Source organism: Danio rerio, chromosome 19 (genome assembly GCF_049306965.1).
Source record: "Danio rerio strain Tuebingen ecotype United States chromosome 19, GRCz12tu, whole genome shotgun sequence".
Taxonomy (NCBI): domain Eukaryota; kingdom Metazoa; phylum Chordata; class Actinopteri; order Cypriniformes; family Danionidae; genus Danio; species Danio rerio.
In genome coordinates this window covers 25,856,016-25,873,244 of record NC_133194.1, presented here as the reverse complement: position 1 = coordinate 25,873,244, position 17,229 = coordinate 25,856,016, and the positions used below count along the sequence as shown (strand labels likewise).

The following is a 17,229-nucleotide window of genomic DNA, read 5'->3' as shown; positions in this document are numbered from 1 at the left end:
TTTTATATCACATTTTACCTGTTTTTATGTTTTTTTTTACTCATTTTATTATTTGTTTTTATTTTTATTTTACTTGTTTCTTTTATTCTTGTTTATGTAAAGCACTTTGAATTGCCACTTTGTATGAAATGTGCAATATAATCAAACTTGCCTTGCCTTGCCTTGAGCCAATCAGCATTTCCAATGCACGCATAAGAGCCAATCAGGATCAGCTATCTTTGCCATTTCGCCGGACTGCTTTGTTGACAATGTGAAAGACCAGAATGAAACACAAAATCAGAGTTGACTAAATAATGCAGCACCACATAAAATTGAGCAGAAACCTGAAACTTAAAATGTGTGTAAATATGATGATTTAGAGGCGTTTTTGACATTGAGATGAAATGTTACACATTGTTGAAAAAGAGACAGTTATTAAAAAATGTAGTATTTTCTTTTCGGCTTTGTCCATTCATTAATCTGGGATTGCCACAGGCGCGCACCCTACTTAATGATAGATGCGCACATCTACTTTAGTGAACAGAACCTGCATAGGCTGTGGATAACAGGTAATAAAGTTGTAAATAATAATCAGTTTGTGGCACAGAGTGATCGTTTAGGAGCTGCGCGCAAAATATGAACAGCACTTAGCAGTGAAAATGAAACCGAAATCGTGCACATCATTGAATTATAACACATTTTAGAGTTATGATTGCGACAAGCATTTGATATGTTTTTTCTTTCATAGCGAACACACAGTTGTGCATGAAAATAAATGTTTACAGTGTCAGTATAACTACTCTAGTCTATATAATGTTGATTTTACCAGTGAATAAATGGTCTAATAATTTTGTCAATGACAGATTGCAAGCATAGGCCTATAGCTCAAACATAATTCAACATCAGAATTATTATAAGTAGAATAGAATTATTAATAGAAACCAGTAGACCTACACACCATAATGTTGTTTTACCATGTTTGATAAAAAACAATAATAATTGCAGACTCATATTAACCTTTATTTTACATCTACAGAGTCGTGAGAAAATCGTGAACTTTATTTTAAGCAAAAAATCGTGATTCTCATTTTAGCCAAAATCATGCAGCTCCAGTTCACAGTATGTTAAAAGGTAAACTGAATTATATACATTCATTCTGCATGGTGCTAGTTCAAAGTTAATACGTTGACCTTAAAATTAAAGGGGATGGAAATGTTGTATATTTCGTGGCATTGTTATTTCACTACAGCACCCAGAATGCATTGTGATGTGTACCGAAAATGCCTGGTTGTTGTAGTTGTTATCGAAAAGAGCAAAGTAAAATGGAGAGCAGTCGAGCCAGCCTTTGTGTCATCTTATTCTTTATGCAACGTTCATTATCCACACGTATATATTAGTTTTAGAGGCATATAGATCTCTTTTTGATCTGTTTTATTTTTATGCAGTGCTTTAGCCTATATGTTCATTTCTATGGCCTAAAATGACAGGTTGAAGGGTTGGTCCTCTAATTGCACTTTATATTGAGAAAGCTATGTTCATCATGCTCACTTCATTATGTTGTGAACCACTTGAATTTAAAGTCAATAAAATAATGGCAACAATAAGAAAAGAAAACAAACGGCATCTTGTCATGGCATATATAGGCTTGTTGTGTCTAATATCAATATACCCAAGCTATTCACAGATATTGCCAGATAATCACTGTACCTCACCCATACTTTAAACAGACTGAGGGGGCTTTCACACCTAGACTTTTGTTTTGGAAACTGTCTCGTTTGCCCAGTTAGCGCTGTTCGTTTGGCATATGTGAATTCAGCAATCACGCTCGGATCTGCGCCAAATCAATCGCTTTGAGATTGCTTGAATGAGGTGGTCCCAGCTGAAATTAAACGAACTCTGGAGCAGATAGATTGTAGTGAGAAAACGATACAATCCAAGCCCGTTTATATCACATTGTTTTATGGATATGTAAAAGGCATACGGCTATATGAAGAGGAAATTATGAGTAGGGGGGGAGGTCATAAACCGTGCAACTCTGACCAATGTCAGGAGTTTACTCACATATGACTTGTTTTAGCTCTTTTGGTCTGTTTAGAAACTTTGCAGTTTTAAAGCGAACCGCACCAAGAGCAGTGCAACAATGTAACAATTGTAATGTCTGTTTTGGAACAACTGAATCGATTCACAGGTGTGAAAGCACCCTCAGATCATTTGTGATTCTGACTGTCATCCTTTCTTGCATTGTCTTGAGCCTTCACGTTGCAAATTATATATTGTTAGTAGCCTGCATTGGTCACAGTCATAATGCTACATCATATTGCTTTCTAATGGATGTAAAATGCTCTGCAGTACATTTAGTTAATTTACAATTAAAAGTTTTAAATCTACAGTTATTTTGGTGAAAGTAACTAAAAAGTAATATAAGAGTCATGTAAAATATTACAATTCAGAAACACTAATGTTATAAGTTAAAGGATTACTTTAAAATAACAGTAACAAGTAATGTGTAATGTGATTGTTTGGAAGTAACTTGCATAACACTGTTTGTTAGCATGGTTCTAGTTTGAATTAGTGTGTTATTAGCATGATTTAAGCATGGATTAGCATGCTATTAGCATGATTCTAGTACAAATTAGCATGTTATTACCATGGTTCTAGCATGGATTAACATGTAATTAGCATGATTAGAGCATGGGTTAGCATGATTCTAGTATGAATTAGCATGTTTTAGCATGATTCTAGTATGAATTTGCATGTTTTAGCGTGATTATAGCATGAATTAGCATGTTATTATCATGAATCTAGGATGGATTACCATGTTATTAACATGATTCTAGCGAGGATTTTCATGTTGTTAGCATGATTGCAGTGTGAATTAGTGTAGGGCAATGGTCACCAAACTTGTTCCTGGAGGGCCGGTGTTCTGCAGTTATTAGCTTCAACCCTAATCAAACACACCTGAACAAGCTAATCAAGGTCTTATAGGTATACTTGAAACATCCAGGCAGGTGTGTTGAGGTAAGTTGGAGCTAAATCCTGCAGGGACACCGGCCCTCCCGGACCAGGATTGGTGACCCCTGGTGTAGGGTTTTCATGTCTATACGTCATGTCTATGTGCAATATGTTGTTGACATCCATCCATGAAAGAATAATCCAGATTTAACTTCTTAATATTATTTATTTGTTCGCTTTCATCACAACGCACTGGTAAAACATCAGCGTCCCAAGGGGGAAGGAAATCACATAAAAGTACTCGGAAGTAAGTTCAACATTCACAACCGGAGTCAAAATAAAAGTCCCGTTTGTTAACACTTGCGCACAACGAACTTTTGCACATTTTTGGCTTACAACAGTAAGTAATTACAAACTTTTAGTTTGGATGTCATTATTATGTCATTACATTATAATTATTATGTAACAACATCGTATTTGCCTTGTTATAACAATGTAATTAGATGGATTACAGTAGGGCAGAGCGGAGCAAAAAGTAACACTTGGTCAAACAATAAACAAAGTATTGGGGTTAGACAAACCATTTATTTTTACCAACAAATCACAAGCCTCTCCTACAAATGAGCTCAGAAATTATGATCGCCGAACCTATGGTTTCTGTGCAGTGTTGCCAAAAGTGCCAGAAGTAAAAATGTTACTATTTACCCCACCTGCGGGGCAAGTTGTAACAGACAGAAGGTTAGTTGTAACACATGCTTAAAAAGACAGATTACACACAATTTAAATCCAGTTTACTTTAAATAGTAGCCCCTTTCACACATACAGAGCTTTCCCGAAAATTGCCGGCAATTTTCCGGAAAGGTTGTATGTGTGAACAGGTCCTTTGTGAAAATACCGGTAAATTCGTTCTGGCTATTTTCCAGAAAGAGAAGTTGTAACATTACCGGCAATTTGCCGGAAGGCTGCGCTGTGTGAATGCAGAAGGAAGATTCCCGTAATAAGCGCGTGCACGTCTAGAACGTGCTGACGTGAGACGTCTGCTTTAGCCAATCACAACAGTCAGACGCATTTACGTCCGCGCGGTTTCTGAGGATAAAAGCCTTTGAATATTTTTCCAGACACATTTAGCTGCTAGAAGTTAGTCAGATCACGTTTATATGTTCTTCTTAATGCCAACTGTGTAAATAATCATCGATGAGATGCTTATGATAAGTCGTTGTTTGTTTACCTTCAAGCTTTGCGTGTGCCTGTGATACAGCCTATGAGCGCCTGCACACGCACATATTATGAACATCTCGACATGCGAAAGTGATCCTGCGAAAGTTGTTCACAATATTAATCATCCACAGAGTTTGTAATTTAGTCAAATGTTTACAAATACAAGCGCAGCCGTTTAAAGCTCATTTGTGGTGAATGATGTCAGAATTTACCGGTATTTTGGAATGGATGTGTGAATGCTCTTTTCCGGAAAATTTCCGTAACGTCCTCGCCTGTGTGAACAGCGCTTTTTTGAATATACCGGTAAAGTCGTTCCGGAAATTTTCCGGATATTTACCGGTATCACTGTGTGAAAGGGGCTAGTATCTATATTTTCTCAGTACCTAGCTCAATTTATTTTTATTCTACATAGCACAGTATGTTTATTTATTTATTGGATAAATACATTTGAATTTATTTGGATTATTATCCATTATTATACAATGCCTTTATTTGGAGTATTAGCAATAAAATATTTTTTGTCTATCAAAAAAAAAAAATCTATTAAAAATCATTTTATTAAAAAAGTCAAAATAAAAAAATATTGTGTTAGTTTAATTGGTGTTCAACAGTGTGTGGCTTAATTTTAACACCCTGTTACAACTAACACCACTGTGTCATGTTTTCCTCAAAACTAGCTAGCAGTCACTGTGTGTTTCTTACATCTTTCAAAATGGTTTTATCTTTTAGCCTAGAAGACGGTGATCACAACAATACAAGATTTCACGTTCATACTTTCACAGATTTTTTTTAATTAAAAAATATTGACTATAATAAAAAATACCTTTATGCTGCAAAAATGGTTTCTCTTGTGTTTCTCATCCAAACTTCACCGAACTTATTCAATAATAGCCAGGAAGACATCTGCTGACACTGTGGGGAAAACCTCGGAAGTATGCCATGATCAAGCCTGAGCAAATACCTTAAAACTCTGTGTTACACTTAACCCCACATTACTTTGTGCCCTGCGCTCCCCTATTGTAAATGTCTTCTTGTATACTTCATGTACAGTACAGTACACTCTCAGAAAAAAAGGTACAATGAGGGTACAATTTTGTTCCTAGAGGGAACAAAATCTAAAATTGTACCTTTAAAGGTCATATATTGGTCCTTGGGGTACAATTTTGTACCCAAACGGGCTATAAAGGTACAAATGCCCAGATTTAGGTTTGAAAGGTACATTTTTGTACCTTTTATAGCACATTTGGATACAAAATTGTACCGTAAAGGACCAATTTGGCACCTTTAAAGGTACAATTATATATTTTGTTTCCCTATAGGAACAAAATTGTACCCTCAGCTCATGATAAGATCAAGACACTATATAACACTAATTTAAATGTATTAATACTAAACATTAATACTAAAATACATAATTTAAAAATATAATAAATAAATAAATTGATTGAATTAAATATTTTAATAATTTTTTTCATGTATTTAAATTACATTTTTTCTCAAAAATGTTAATAATTTAATTTATAATTGAAGGTAATTTTAATTATTAAAAACGTAAATACTGGTCTTTGCTTACTGTTTAAGACCCTATAGTATATGGGATGTAGAATAAGAACCATGCAGAGTGACAGCATCTTCATACAGGTGGTGATGTTGCTGTGTCTTTAAGAATTTGGCTTGTTGAGACGTTATAGTAGTGTTTGTGAGGCGGTCTGTCGAGTATGCTGGCTGTGTACACAGAACTTCGCACGCTTTTCAAAGAAAAGTCTATTTTGGAGACCACACTTTTCAGCTAAGAATGTATTAATGATATATTTTCAGTCTCATTTTTACATGTGAAGCCGTGTTCTGTTGATTTTGTCTGACTCTCGGGTCTCGGCTTTCCCCTGCTTTAAGTGCTCCGGACTGCCTGGTGTACGTTGGCCTGCAGGATGGAGCTTGCTAAGATGTCTGCAGCTTATTAAAGAAGTTAATACAATGTGATATCGAACTCACCGAGGGACATAACGTTGTAGACGGTGAGTACTATATGCTGTTAGTTTTCTCGGTGTAAAAGTTCCCTTTATCGCCTACGTTACATATTTGCGCCTTATATCTTACGTTACGTTACTGCTTTATTAAAAAGTGTTGCCACGGCGGAATATAATCGCAACCCAGATAGCAAAATACACTCGGGCCAGTTGCGGCTAGATTCTCGCCTGCCTGAGTCCATCTGCTGTAACGTTAACGTTAACTCGGGCCAGATGCGGCGGCAGAAGCGAGCCGACGCTGCCGTATCAGTGCACCTGAATCGGGCCATGAGTAATGTGCGGTGTGGCCCGGAGCTTGCGCGACTAAAGTCTTCATATACCTTGATATAAAACCTTTTGTTAATAATACTGGAAATTTGTAATTATCGATAATGTTTTATATTTTGAGGCCATTTTCTAGCCACGGTTGACCGCGGAAATGTAATTTTAGACGGTTATATAAGTTACACCGCCATTTTGTGAAGAAAAATCATAATTTTGTCACCGGCAAAGCGACTGATTATGTAAACATGGCTAGTTACAAACGTGGCGTGAGTATGCTTGTACATATCTACGTTTCAGTGTCTAAGTTACATTAATGTTGAGGAGTGTCCACAAACTCTCATGTCCAGAGTTGTTGGTGCTTTACTATCGTTTAACGTTATACTTATGTTAATGTAGAATTATTAACATACCACGTTGTATAAATCGACGTTTTAAGTTATACTTTGTTCTTTAATGTAATAATTTGTCTCATCTGTTCTGAAACTAGTACCTTGAGCTATTTTACCTATTTTATTAATATCTCAAAATAAATAAATAAATAGTTATTGCTTTATCTGATTGCTTTCCAGAAGTTTTTGAAGTTTCCAATTGTCTTTCAGGACAAGATTGAACAACAGAATGCAGCCTAACAGCATCAGACCAATGAAGGCATGTCATATGAAAGCATGGCTCAGTTACAAGATGTAAGTATGTCTCATTATCTATACCATGGTTTTAATGGCTTACATACTATTTTAAATTTGTAGGTTTTTACTTACAAACAAAAACAAATGTACACCCACGTGTTTAAAATAATTTTCTAGGTTTTCATCGAAAGATGAGAGATCAACTGAAGAATGCTATGGACCTGACTCTGAGGTACTCTTTCTAAACTTTCTCCACTTGATTAATATTATTAAATTCTAGCTTTGTATGGATTCCTTCATATTTGTTTGTATGCCACATCTTATGTTCCAGGAATTGATTTTACAGCAGCACTTCTCATGTTGCCAGCCTTGTGAAGCGAGACACTTCAACATTTTGTTGTGCTCGGGTGCGTATGTTGTTTCTGTTTAGTATATGCTGTGATAAATGCATTTTATAATGCTTGATATTCTTTATATTAGGATGACGCAGTGGGTAGTGCTGTCACCTTACAGCAAGAAGGTTGCTGGTTCGAGCCTCGGCTGGGTCAGTTGGCATTTGTGTGAGGAGTTTGCATATTCTTCCAGTGTTCGTGAGGGTTTCCTCCAAGTGCTCCGGTTTCCCCACAAGTCCAAAGACATGCGCTATAGCTGAATTTGGTAAGCTTATTTGTCTGTAGTGTATAAATGTGTGTGTGAATAAATGTGTCTGGATGTTTCGTAATACTGGGTTGCAGCTAGAAGGGCATCTGCTGCATAAAACATATGCTGGATAAGTTGGTGGTTCATTCCACTGTGGCGACCCCAGATTAATAAAGGGACTAAGCCGAAAAGAAATTGAATGAATGAATGAAATTTATATTAGTCTTTTAATCTGTGATACTTTTTTTTTTTTTTTTTAATCAGTGAATATTAATTATTTTACTTTCTATGCATGTTGATTTTCTCTTCATCAGTGATAAAGTGACTGATATTAATGTAATTATTGCTTTGTCATTTACAGTGAACCATCTTCACCACATCCAACAGTTCAAGTACAGGAGGACACCACCGACTGGACAACTGTGTTAACAAGACGAGTCACGGCAGTCTTCAGAGTTGATGGGATTGCGATTGGCCGGGCTAATGAAGTGGACGAATATACATTTTTGACATATCCATCTTATTGGAAGAACACCTTGATGTTTCTGCAGTGGAATGTTTTGAATGAACAGTTGACGGTACGAGCCTCGATCTACTCCAGTTACCAGAGTGATCAACCTTGTTTTTTGTTTCTCTACATGCTCTTGGGATAATCACAATCATCAAGTTAATCCAGCACATTGCTGTCATTCATGCATAAAGAAAGTTTTTAAATAACTTGTGGTCCTAATGACTATCAAAGAACATTTTCCAGATATGAGTGCCTTACATGTCATGTTTATCAAAAGCTTAAACACATATTGTGTTACAACAAATTACAACTCCACTTGAAGATGATGAGGAGTAATCTACTGATGTTGAGGAAGAGGCTACTGATGTTTTTGGTTTTCTGCACTGTTGAAGCAATTTATAGAGAAACGTTGCCTTCATTCTGAAATTCAGAGAAAATGTTGATGACAAATTATTTATAATGACCGAGTATTCTGACTAATGACAAATACTTTGGACTTTATAAAGTGCAGTACTTGATGTAGCCTGTGTAATGTGTTTATAAATCTTAAACAGTATTCTTGTGGTCTTTGTATTAAGTGTAGATTATTTAGTTTCTATTTGTTATCTAAATTGTTTTTTTTACTGTTTTATATGTCTGCTTTATACTTGCTGTGTAATTTTATTTCTTAACACATTCAATTGTGAGTTGTAATGAAATATTTCTACATTAATAAATAAAAATGGACATCTGTGAACTTAAAAAATATATTTATTTATTTGTGCATGCAGTCACCAAAAGATCAAAATGCCTGGGTCAGTACCCTGAAAATACTATATAATATAAAAAAGTACATTTTTGTACCTTCAGTGTCTAAAATTTTGTTCCTTGGGGGTACAAAATTGTCCCTTTAAAGGGTAAAAATGTAGAAGGTACAATTTTGTACCTTTAAATAGAGGTACAAATTTGTACCCTTAAGGGTATCACCCCAGTGACGGGCCATTTGTACCCTAAAAGGTACAATTTTGTACCTTTTTTTCTGAGAGCGTATGTTTTATATTGTGTGTTGAAGAGTACAATTGCAAAGAAACATAGAAATGACTAAAACTAGAGATTTTAGTAGTTTTCAGAAATCGTGATTTTACATTCAGTATTGAAGATTTCAAATGCAAAAATGTTGAAATATAAGACTTTTAGAGATGGTAGCAATCAAGAGATATAGTATCATATTCCAACTCATTATGTGCTGTGAATGATTTTTACAGCGTTAAAGGGATTATCTTCAAGACAATACTTTCTGTATAAAACTTAAAATCAAAGAGAAACAAAAGTTACATGTTTTATGTTTAGTAGACGTGAATGAGTCGACAGAGAAGCTGACCTAAACTTGCTCAGAGAAACGCTGTTGCTGTCAAACATGGTTTACTACACTATAAGCCAGTTTAATGGTGAAGGGATTGATCCAATAGGCCTATTGATTAGCATTTTGTAGTATTTTCAAAATATTTTATTATATATAATATTTTATTTTTAAATATTTGAGCTCTCACACAGCTCTCCCACCTTCTACTTACAACAGGGGTTGAGGAGGTTATCAAGCCATCCAGCTTGAAAGACGGAGAGGAAAAGACAAAAGTCTCTGCACAGGCCTGCCCTGAGGTAAAAGTGACACTCATCTGAGAGGTCAAATATTTCATACACAAAACATTTTAAAGACATAAATGCAAACAAACTATTTTAAACACTGCTTGGTGACTACAGCTGACAATGCTTGATTAAAAGTTTTGAATGAGCACATGACACTATTCAGGCATTATTCATTTAGTAGTTATGATGAAATGTTTGCTACTGGAAATAAACACATTTTGTAGTATTCTTGGAATTTTATCAAAACATGATCTTATTTAAAACTGTTAACATTAAATGTAATTAAATACATGACCAGCACTTGAGCATTACTTAGGGTCTGTCAGTAGTGATCACCTGCCTGATTTTTGTCAAAAGGTGGAGGTTGTACAAAATTTGATAGAGGTGGTCACCTCCCTCCTACTTGTCTTTGCAGGAAAAACATTGAGTTATTGTAATAAGATGTGAGTGTTTCCAACAATAATAGAAAATAGTGAAAGCTATATATATTTCACATATACACGTTACAGGATTAATATGAATTCTTCTCTCCAACAAAGATGACACTAAATATAGTCTTAATGCTTATACATATAAAATATCTTAGCAATTCCATGCAAATGTCAACCTTGCCATGAAAAATTTAAGTTTTTACCACAATACGGAACCCGTTTCTGTTGTTTTTTTTTTTTTTAAGCAAGTATTTTACAGAACTTTAAAAATGCTCAAAAATGTCTCTGTCAGCTTTTTCAAACAATTATATTTGATTTACCAAAGTCACACAAGTGGCAATTTCACATCGGTCACATCCATAACGACACTTTTTCCTCATAAAGGCAAAAATATTACATAAAATAAAATCAGTCATTTTTGTTTTATAGAGAGCCAACTCTTATCATTTTGATGATTATTACTTATTTTGGGTCGTGCAGTTTAATTCACAGAATTTCTACAAAGTATTTTCATTTAAAGTACAAAACATGTTTATAGAACGATATTTTTCTGATCCCATAACTCTGTGGTCAGTTGTTCTGGAAAATATAAACAGTTTAATACAGTGTTAAACAAATATTTTCTATGTGAAAGTTCCTGGACAATAATGTTTCAGAATCAGTTGGTGTTGTATTTACAAGTTTATTTCTTGTATTTATGTAGATATTTGTGGTGAAAATACTGTTCCTTAATTTTGAGAAGTGAAAGATTAAAGATTATAGCTTGTATCTGCCTGTCTGTCTATTATATATCTAGTTTAGATAGCTTGTCAAATATGGTGTTGGGATTTTGAATGTAAACAAGTGTTCCGGAATGCGCTGTCATAGAAACAGAAGAACGCAGCATTAAAAGTAGAAGACAGTTCAGAATCTCCTCATTGCATCTTCTCATTGCAGTTGGTAATAGTAGTGTTCCCAGTGAATTCTGTTAGTATGGCATTGAAAAGAAAGCGTTGTTCTCAAGATACTCAAGTGTATGATTTCCATACTCGTACCACTCCAACATCCAGCGCCAATGTGGCTGAGAACCATTCACCCGTTGGTGTTGGTGAGGAGATTGAGATACAAGTGAGAAAGAAGAGGAGGTGGGAGAGTTTTGAAAAGCCGCTCTCCCTTTACGCTGAGGGTAAATCCAGTCACTGTTTGTCAATCTGACCATGCTTTGTGTTTACTAGATCTCTGTACAGTAAAGTAACTAAAAACCGAACACATACAATAAAAAATAACTTTATAACTTGTTTTAGGTTTGTAAAACAAATCTAAGTAGAACCAATTGTTTGGTAATCAAAGTTTCTCATATTTTATCCACTAAAAGATAAATCTTTACAACAATCTGTATTGTACATAAATCATTTAAATAATTGCAGATTATTAATAATATCAATGAAATATAAAAATGGTATAAATATCAATATTCAATGGACTCAATAATGGGCATAAAATGTGTATGATTCAGATTTGTTGAGGGCAAATTATGAGCATTCACTATAAGAAACCCAATTCATGACTGTTTCTGATCTCTAAGATGAAGTGTGTCTTTACACTTTACATCAAAATACAAATCAATTTTATAAGCCATTATCATTATCATTAATGCATGTCTTACATCTCTAAATACAGATGACAACCAGTGGATGACTTTTCTCTGTGGCCAAAAGAGAAAACGAAGTTGTGACAGCTCTTATGTGAATGATTTCCATCCTCATACACCTCCGATATCCATCACCAGCCTTCAGTCCACTGATGTTGCTGAGGAAAATGAGAGAAAGAGGAGAAGGACTGACAGTCCTGAAAAGCTGCTCTCCTGTAAAGTCCAGAAGTCCAGCAGCAGCTCTAGTGAGGAGGACCAGACTCCTGTTCAGATCCACAAGAAGAGTTCTGAAGGTAAATCTAGTGGCCATTTGAGAATGTGTGGCCTTCTCTCATGATCGTCTTCAGTATGAAGTAGAGTACATTACAATAAATTCTATAAATATAAATATATTTTTTAAAAGCACTCTAAAAGTTTCAATCACTGTTTTCTGTATTTTGAAGTGTCCACCATATCAGTATTGTGCAGGTTCATTTTCACGATGTATTGAATTATTGAATATAGGCATATGTCTATTCCACCTGAAACATTACACACATGTCTGTCAGTGCTTGACATTTCACATCAGCTGCAATTATTCATCTTTTAACAGGTGACATTCTGGACCAGTATGAACTCGGCAAGGAGATTGGAGAGGGAGGATTTGGCAGCGTCTATGAAGGGAAGCGCTTGGAGGATGGCCTTGAGGTGAACAATCCCTTTAACATATATTATGTTCACTTTTTAGTGCACTTGATGTGATTATAACAGAAGTGTTGTTTTGTTGAACAGGTGGCAGTAAAAATTGCCAGAAAGCCACCGAACATGAAATACATCAACATCGTAAGTAGACTTAAACGTGTAAAGGCACTGACAACAGTATATTTGGGGAAGCAACACCGCCTAACTAATCTTTCTTCTAGGCTGGTCATCCTGAGCCCCTTCCTTTAGAGATCGGCCTGTTGATACTGGCTCATAGAGGCGGCAAGGTTCCAGAGATCATTGAGCTGCTGGACTGGCAGGACCAGCAGGATCGTTACATCATGATCCTGGAACGACCTTCACCATGTGTAGATCTGTTGGACTTCATAATGTCTCTCGGCTCCATCACTGAACGCCAGGCTCAAAAGATCATGGAGCAGGCAACAACGGCCGGTCTCATGTGCTGCAGACGTGGGGTATTCCACCGGGACATAAAGCTGGAGAACCTGCTGGTCAACACGGACACGCTTGAGGTCAAGCTTATTGACTTTGGCTGTGGAGCTCTTCTCCAGGAATCTGGCTATGACAGTTTCTGTGGTATGTATTAAACTTAACACCTGTAGTCTGGACTGTCAATTTGACCAATCATGTATTTTCATGTTACAGAGAAAACATGCTTTAGTGTTTCATGCTGAGACCAAATCTTGTTCCTTCAGGCACAAAGGAGTACTTCCCACCGGAGTACTACCTGGACGACGAATACCATGCAGAACCATCCACTATATGGTCTTTAGGAGTTCTGTTATTCCTGCTGCTGTGTCAACGATTTCCTGAAGTCACGGACACGCAGAAGATTGATGATGGAAACTGGACTGAGCCTGGATTGTCAAAAGGTAAGACGTCATTAATCACATCATAGACGAGCAGTTGTAGTTTAAATCACACAGAATGATGGATTAAAACTAAGAGTTGGATATTGGATAATGGTGACAATGTTCTGATTCTAAAGGAGAGTAGAGTCAGATCTTATAGATGAATAAAATGACAGCAGATGTAAAGTTGAAGTTGATAATGTGTTTCTCTCACTTCTTCCCACCGTCGTTCTGCACAGAATGTTGTGATTTGATTCAAGCTCTCCTGCAGGAAAACCCAAGCCAGCGGATTCCTCTGGAAGAAATCATTCTCCATCAATGGTTTAAGGTACTGAACTGTAGATCAGCTTCTAATGATTTGGAAAATAGATTCTCTTTTAATTTGAAAAAGTTTTTTTTTTTTTGATGGATTTTATGGTTTTTGTTTATTGTGACGAATCTGAATCAATAACCTTGATTTGGTGTGTGTCTGTATGTTTCAGGTCAAGGAATAAGAAATAAGGAATGTAGTGCAAATGGATGGGAAAGATTATTTGCACTAATGAGCACCACAGTTCCTGACGCTAAAAAGTTACAGATTCAACAGGAGAGTTTAATGAAGGACACAGCAGCAACAAAGAATCCTAAAAAAAAGGTCACAGCAACAACAGAGGATCCAGAAAAAAAGATCAAGCCTCAAGAAAAGATCCTGGAAAAGACACAGAAGATCCTGAGAAGAGGGCACAGCCCCAACAACGAAAACATTTGTAAATAAAAACATGAATAAAAAAAGACTTTGTCGCACCAGTCCTGTTTTCATCAAAAATACCTTAAATCAGCCAAGATGCTGAAAAGCATACAGCAGTGAATGAAACACTTAAACACATCAATTGAACAATTAAACACCAGGAAAGCTAAACACATACACACTCTCACACACACTTATAAACTGATGTGACTGTAACTGAGCAAGGTTTTGGCAAAAATTTTGAACAAATTTAGTAATTACAGCACAATGTATACCTATGTATAGCCCTGGGGAACACCCGAAGAAACTGTAAAATGCTGAGAAGTGAATGATTTGAGTTGAATGAACTGAGTGCGGCCAGAGAGATAAGATTTAAACCAGTCAAGTGGGGTATTGATGATGCCAAGAGTGGATAGACTATTGATGAGGATGCTGTGAGAAATAGTGTCAAAGGCCGCACTCAGGTCTAGGAGAATGAGAATAGATATTAGTCCAGAATCAGCTGCCATAAGAAGGTCATTGGTGATTTTAATCAGGGCAGTTTCTGTGCTGTGGAGTGGACGGAAACCAGACTGGAACTGTTCATACAGGTGGTTCTGAGAGAAGTGGCATTGGAGTTGTATTGCTACTATTTTTTCAAGGATTTTGGAAATAAATGGTAGATTAGAAATAGGTCATAAATTATTAAAATTAGATGGGTCTGAACCAGGTTTTTTTAGTATTGGACAGTTTGGACAGTAGTATTACAGTTCCAGAAGAGAAGAGTGAATAATGGCTGAAATGAGAGGGATGAGAGAAGGGAGACAGGCTTTAACTAGAACAGTGGGGAGAGGATCTAAATGAGAGGAAGATGATTTAGATTTGGAAATAAGATTAGAAATTTCTGAAGTTGTGGGAAGTTGAAAAGAGGAGAATAAAATTTCAAATAGTGGAAGTTCAGATGTAATGCTCGGAAAGGATTGTGAACCAAGATGCTGGTGAATATTAAAAATTGTTTCATTAAAAAAGGTCATAATAGAATTACAGAAATCTGTTGAGTGAAGATGAGATGGTAGTGAGTCTGGGGGGTAAGTGAAAGACTTGTAAAGTGAAAACAGAGAAGCAGTGTTACCTTCATTGGAGCATATAAGATTGGAGAGATAGTTGGATTTAGTTTGGATGATGCAATTTTTATATTGTGTGATGTGATCTTTACATGTCTTTGTGGACAGTAAGGCCAGTTTTTCTAGAAAGTCTTTCGATTTGTCTGCCTTTGGCTTTCATGCGCCGAAGTTCTGGCGTAAACCACGGGGCAGACTGAGAAAAGCAAACAGATCTTGTTTTTAAGGGTGCAAAAGAATTAAGAATATATTGAAGTCCAGTGTTGTAATGAGAAACTCAGTCATCTGGTGGTGAAAGGTTAGTAATGTCAGGAAGATAGTTAATACTAGCAGAAAAGGATTCTAGATCAATATGTTTTATGTTACGGAAGGAAATAGTACAGAGAGGTTTGGTGGAAGAAAGAGGGAGTGCAAAATTAAATGAGAGGAGAAAATGATCCGTTATTGGGAGTTCATCAGCAGAGAGGTCAATGGGTGAGACACCAGAGCAGCAGATGAGGTCGAGGGTGTGTCCTTTAGAGTGTGTGGGGACATTGACATGCTGTTGAAGTCCAAAGCTCTCAAGACAGGATATAACATCTCTTGTAAAAGAGTTATTAAAATTATCCACATGAATATTAAAATTTCCTAAAACTATAATATTGGGTGAGAGGGTGGTAGTATGTGTTAAAAAAGCAGCATCATTTAAAAAGTCATTTAAAAAAAAAAGTCATTTAAAAGTCATTTAAAAATTCGTTATTTAGTTTGGGGGGATGAAAAAATTATGGCAACATATGTAGGTGTGGATCCAGAAAGTTTGGAAATCATAGATTCAAATGAAGGGAATGAAGGAACGGGAACCGGTGAGATTTTTAAACTCTCGCGGTAAATAGAGACCTCCTCCCCGATCTCCTCCGCGGGGTTGACAGGTGTAAACAAACCCTCCAGGAGTGGATTCGTTAAGTTGGGTGAAATCGCTGGGTTGTTGCCAAGTCTCAGTTAGACACAGAAGGTCAAGGTTGCGTTCACTGAGGACATCCTGGACAAGATGCCCCTTGCTCGTAATGGAGCGGATGTTTAAAAGACCGAAGTTGATATTGATAAAGCTGTCGGAAAGTACAGCAGTGGTGTTAGCCGACCGGGCTGGGTTGGCTAAAACTCTGTGACTGACAGTCCGACCGGTGTTTTGTGGAGGACGACGAAAATTGGACCAAATGGACTTTATTTGTGACGATGAGCCCTGATGAGCACTCCGTCTTGATCCACGATGGATATATCTTTGGTGGGGCAGGAATGCGATGTCCGGGTGGAGGTGCAACACAGCTGGCAAAGGCGCTGAGAGATGGAGCCGCACACGGTGTAGTTCAGCAGCCGAGTACTGCAACAATCCAATCGCGGGCAGGTAGACAAGCGTCAGGAAACACCAGGCAAACACAAGCCACAAGTACAGTTTGCCGGATAATAACTTGTACATTGTGAAGCAGAGGCGGATGCAGATGCTGACAGCTTAAGCCCCTTTCACACATACAGACCTTTCCGGAAAATTACCGGCAATTTTCCGGAAAGGTTGTATGTGTGAACAGGTCCTTTTTGAAAATACCGGTAAATTCATTCTGGCTATTTTCCGGAAAGAGAAGTTGTAACATTACCGGCAATTTGCCGGAATGCTGCGCTGTGTGAACGCAGAAGGAATATTTCCGGAATAAGCTTGTGCACGTCTAGAACGTGCTGACGTAAGACTTCTGCTTTAGCCAATCACAACAGTCAGACGCATTTACGTCCGCGCGGTTTGTGAGAATAAAAGCCTTTGAATATTTTTCCAGACGCATTTAGCTGCTAGAAGTTAGTCAGATAACGTTTATATGTTCTCCTTAATGCCAACTGTGCAAATAATCATCGATAAGATGCTTATGATAAGCCGTTGTTTGTTTACCTTCAAGCTTTGCGTGTGCCCATGAAACAGCCTG

At 36.7% G+C, this 17,229-nt stretch overlaps 1 protein-coding gene across 3 annotated transcripts; it reads left to right on the top strand.

Moving 5' to 3' along the window:
- The first annotated feature begins 206 nt into the window (after positions 1-206).
- On the top strand, positions 207-14,302 carry pimr82 (Pim proto-oncogene, serine/threonine kinase, related 82). 3 transcript variants are annotated; one of them, XM_073931695.1, is made up of 15 exons: positions 2,961-3,238; positions 6,043-6,164; positions 7,040-7,123; positions 7,244-7,298; positions 7,398-7,473; positions 7,547-7,723; positions 8,067-8,283; positions 9,775-9,854; positions 11,933-12,196; positions 12,496-12,590; positions 12,675-12,725; positions 12,806-13,181; positions 13,301-13,477; positions 13,696-13,784; positions 13,939-14,302. In XM_073931695.1, exons 9-15 carry the CDS (start codon positions 11,947-11,949, stop codon positions 13,948-13,950), a joined length of 1,050 nt encoding a protein of 349 aa, XP_073787796.1. In that variant the 5' UTR covers positions 2,961-3,238; positions 6,043-6,164; positions 7,040-7,123; positions 7,244-7,298; positions 7,398-7,473; positions 7,547-7,723; positions 8,067-8,283; positions 9,775-9,854; positions 11,933-11,946; the 3' UTR covers positions 13,951-14,302. The 3 variants fall into 3 exon arrangements, with proteins under 3 accessions (XP_073787797.1, XP_073787796.1, XP_073787795.1); XM_073931696.1 differs by lacking the exons at positions 6,043-6,164; positions 7,040-7,123; positions 7,244-7,298; ... (1 more) ...; positions 7,547-7,723; positions 8,067-8,283 and having other exon boundaries at positions 207-3,238; XM_073931694.1 differs by lacking the exons at positions 2,961-3,238; positions 6,043-6,164; positions 7,040-7,123; ... (3 more) ...; positions 8,067-8,283; positions 9,775-9,854 and adding an exon at positions 10,522-11,438.
- The last annotated feature ends 2,927 nt before the right edge of the window (positions 14,303-17,229 follow it).

Excerpts from the sequence above, each read along its gene's own strand:
- pimr82 (XM_073931694.1), top strand. The coding sequence starts at position 11,246 with ATGGCATTGAAAAGAAAGCGTTGTTCTCAAGATACTCAAGTGTATGAT. Across the intron at positions 11,439-11,932 it reads GCTCTCCCTTTACGCTGAGG|ATGACAACCAGTGGATGACT; the intron begins GTAAATCCAGTC and ends CTCTAAATACAG. Across the intron at positions 12,197-12,495 it reads CCACAAGAAGAGTTCTGAAG|GTGACATTCTGGACCAGTAT; the intron begins GTAAATCTAGTG and ends ATCTTTTAACAG.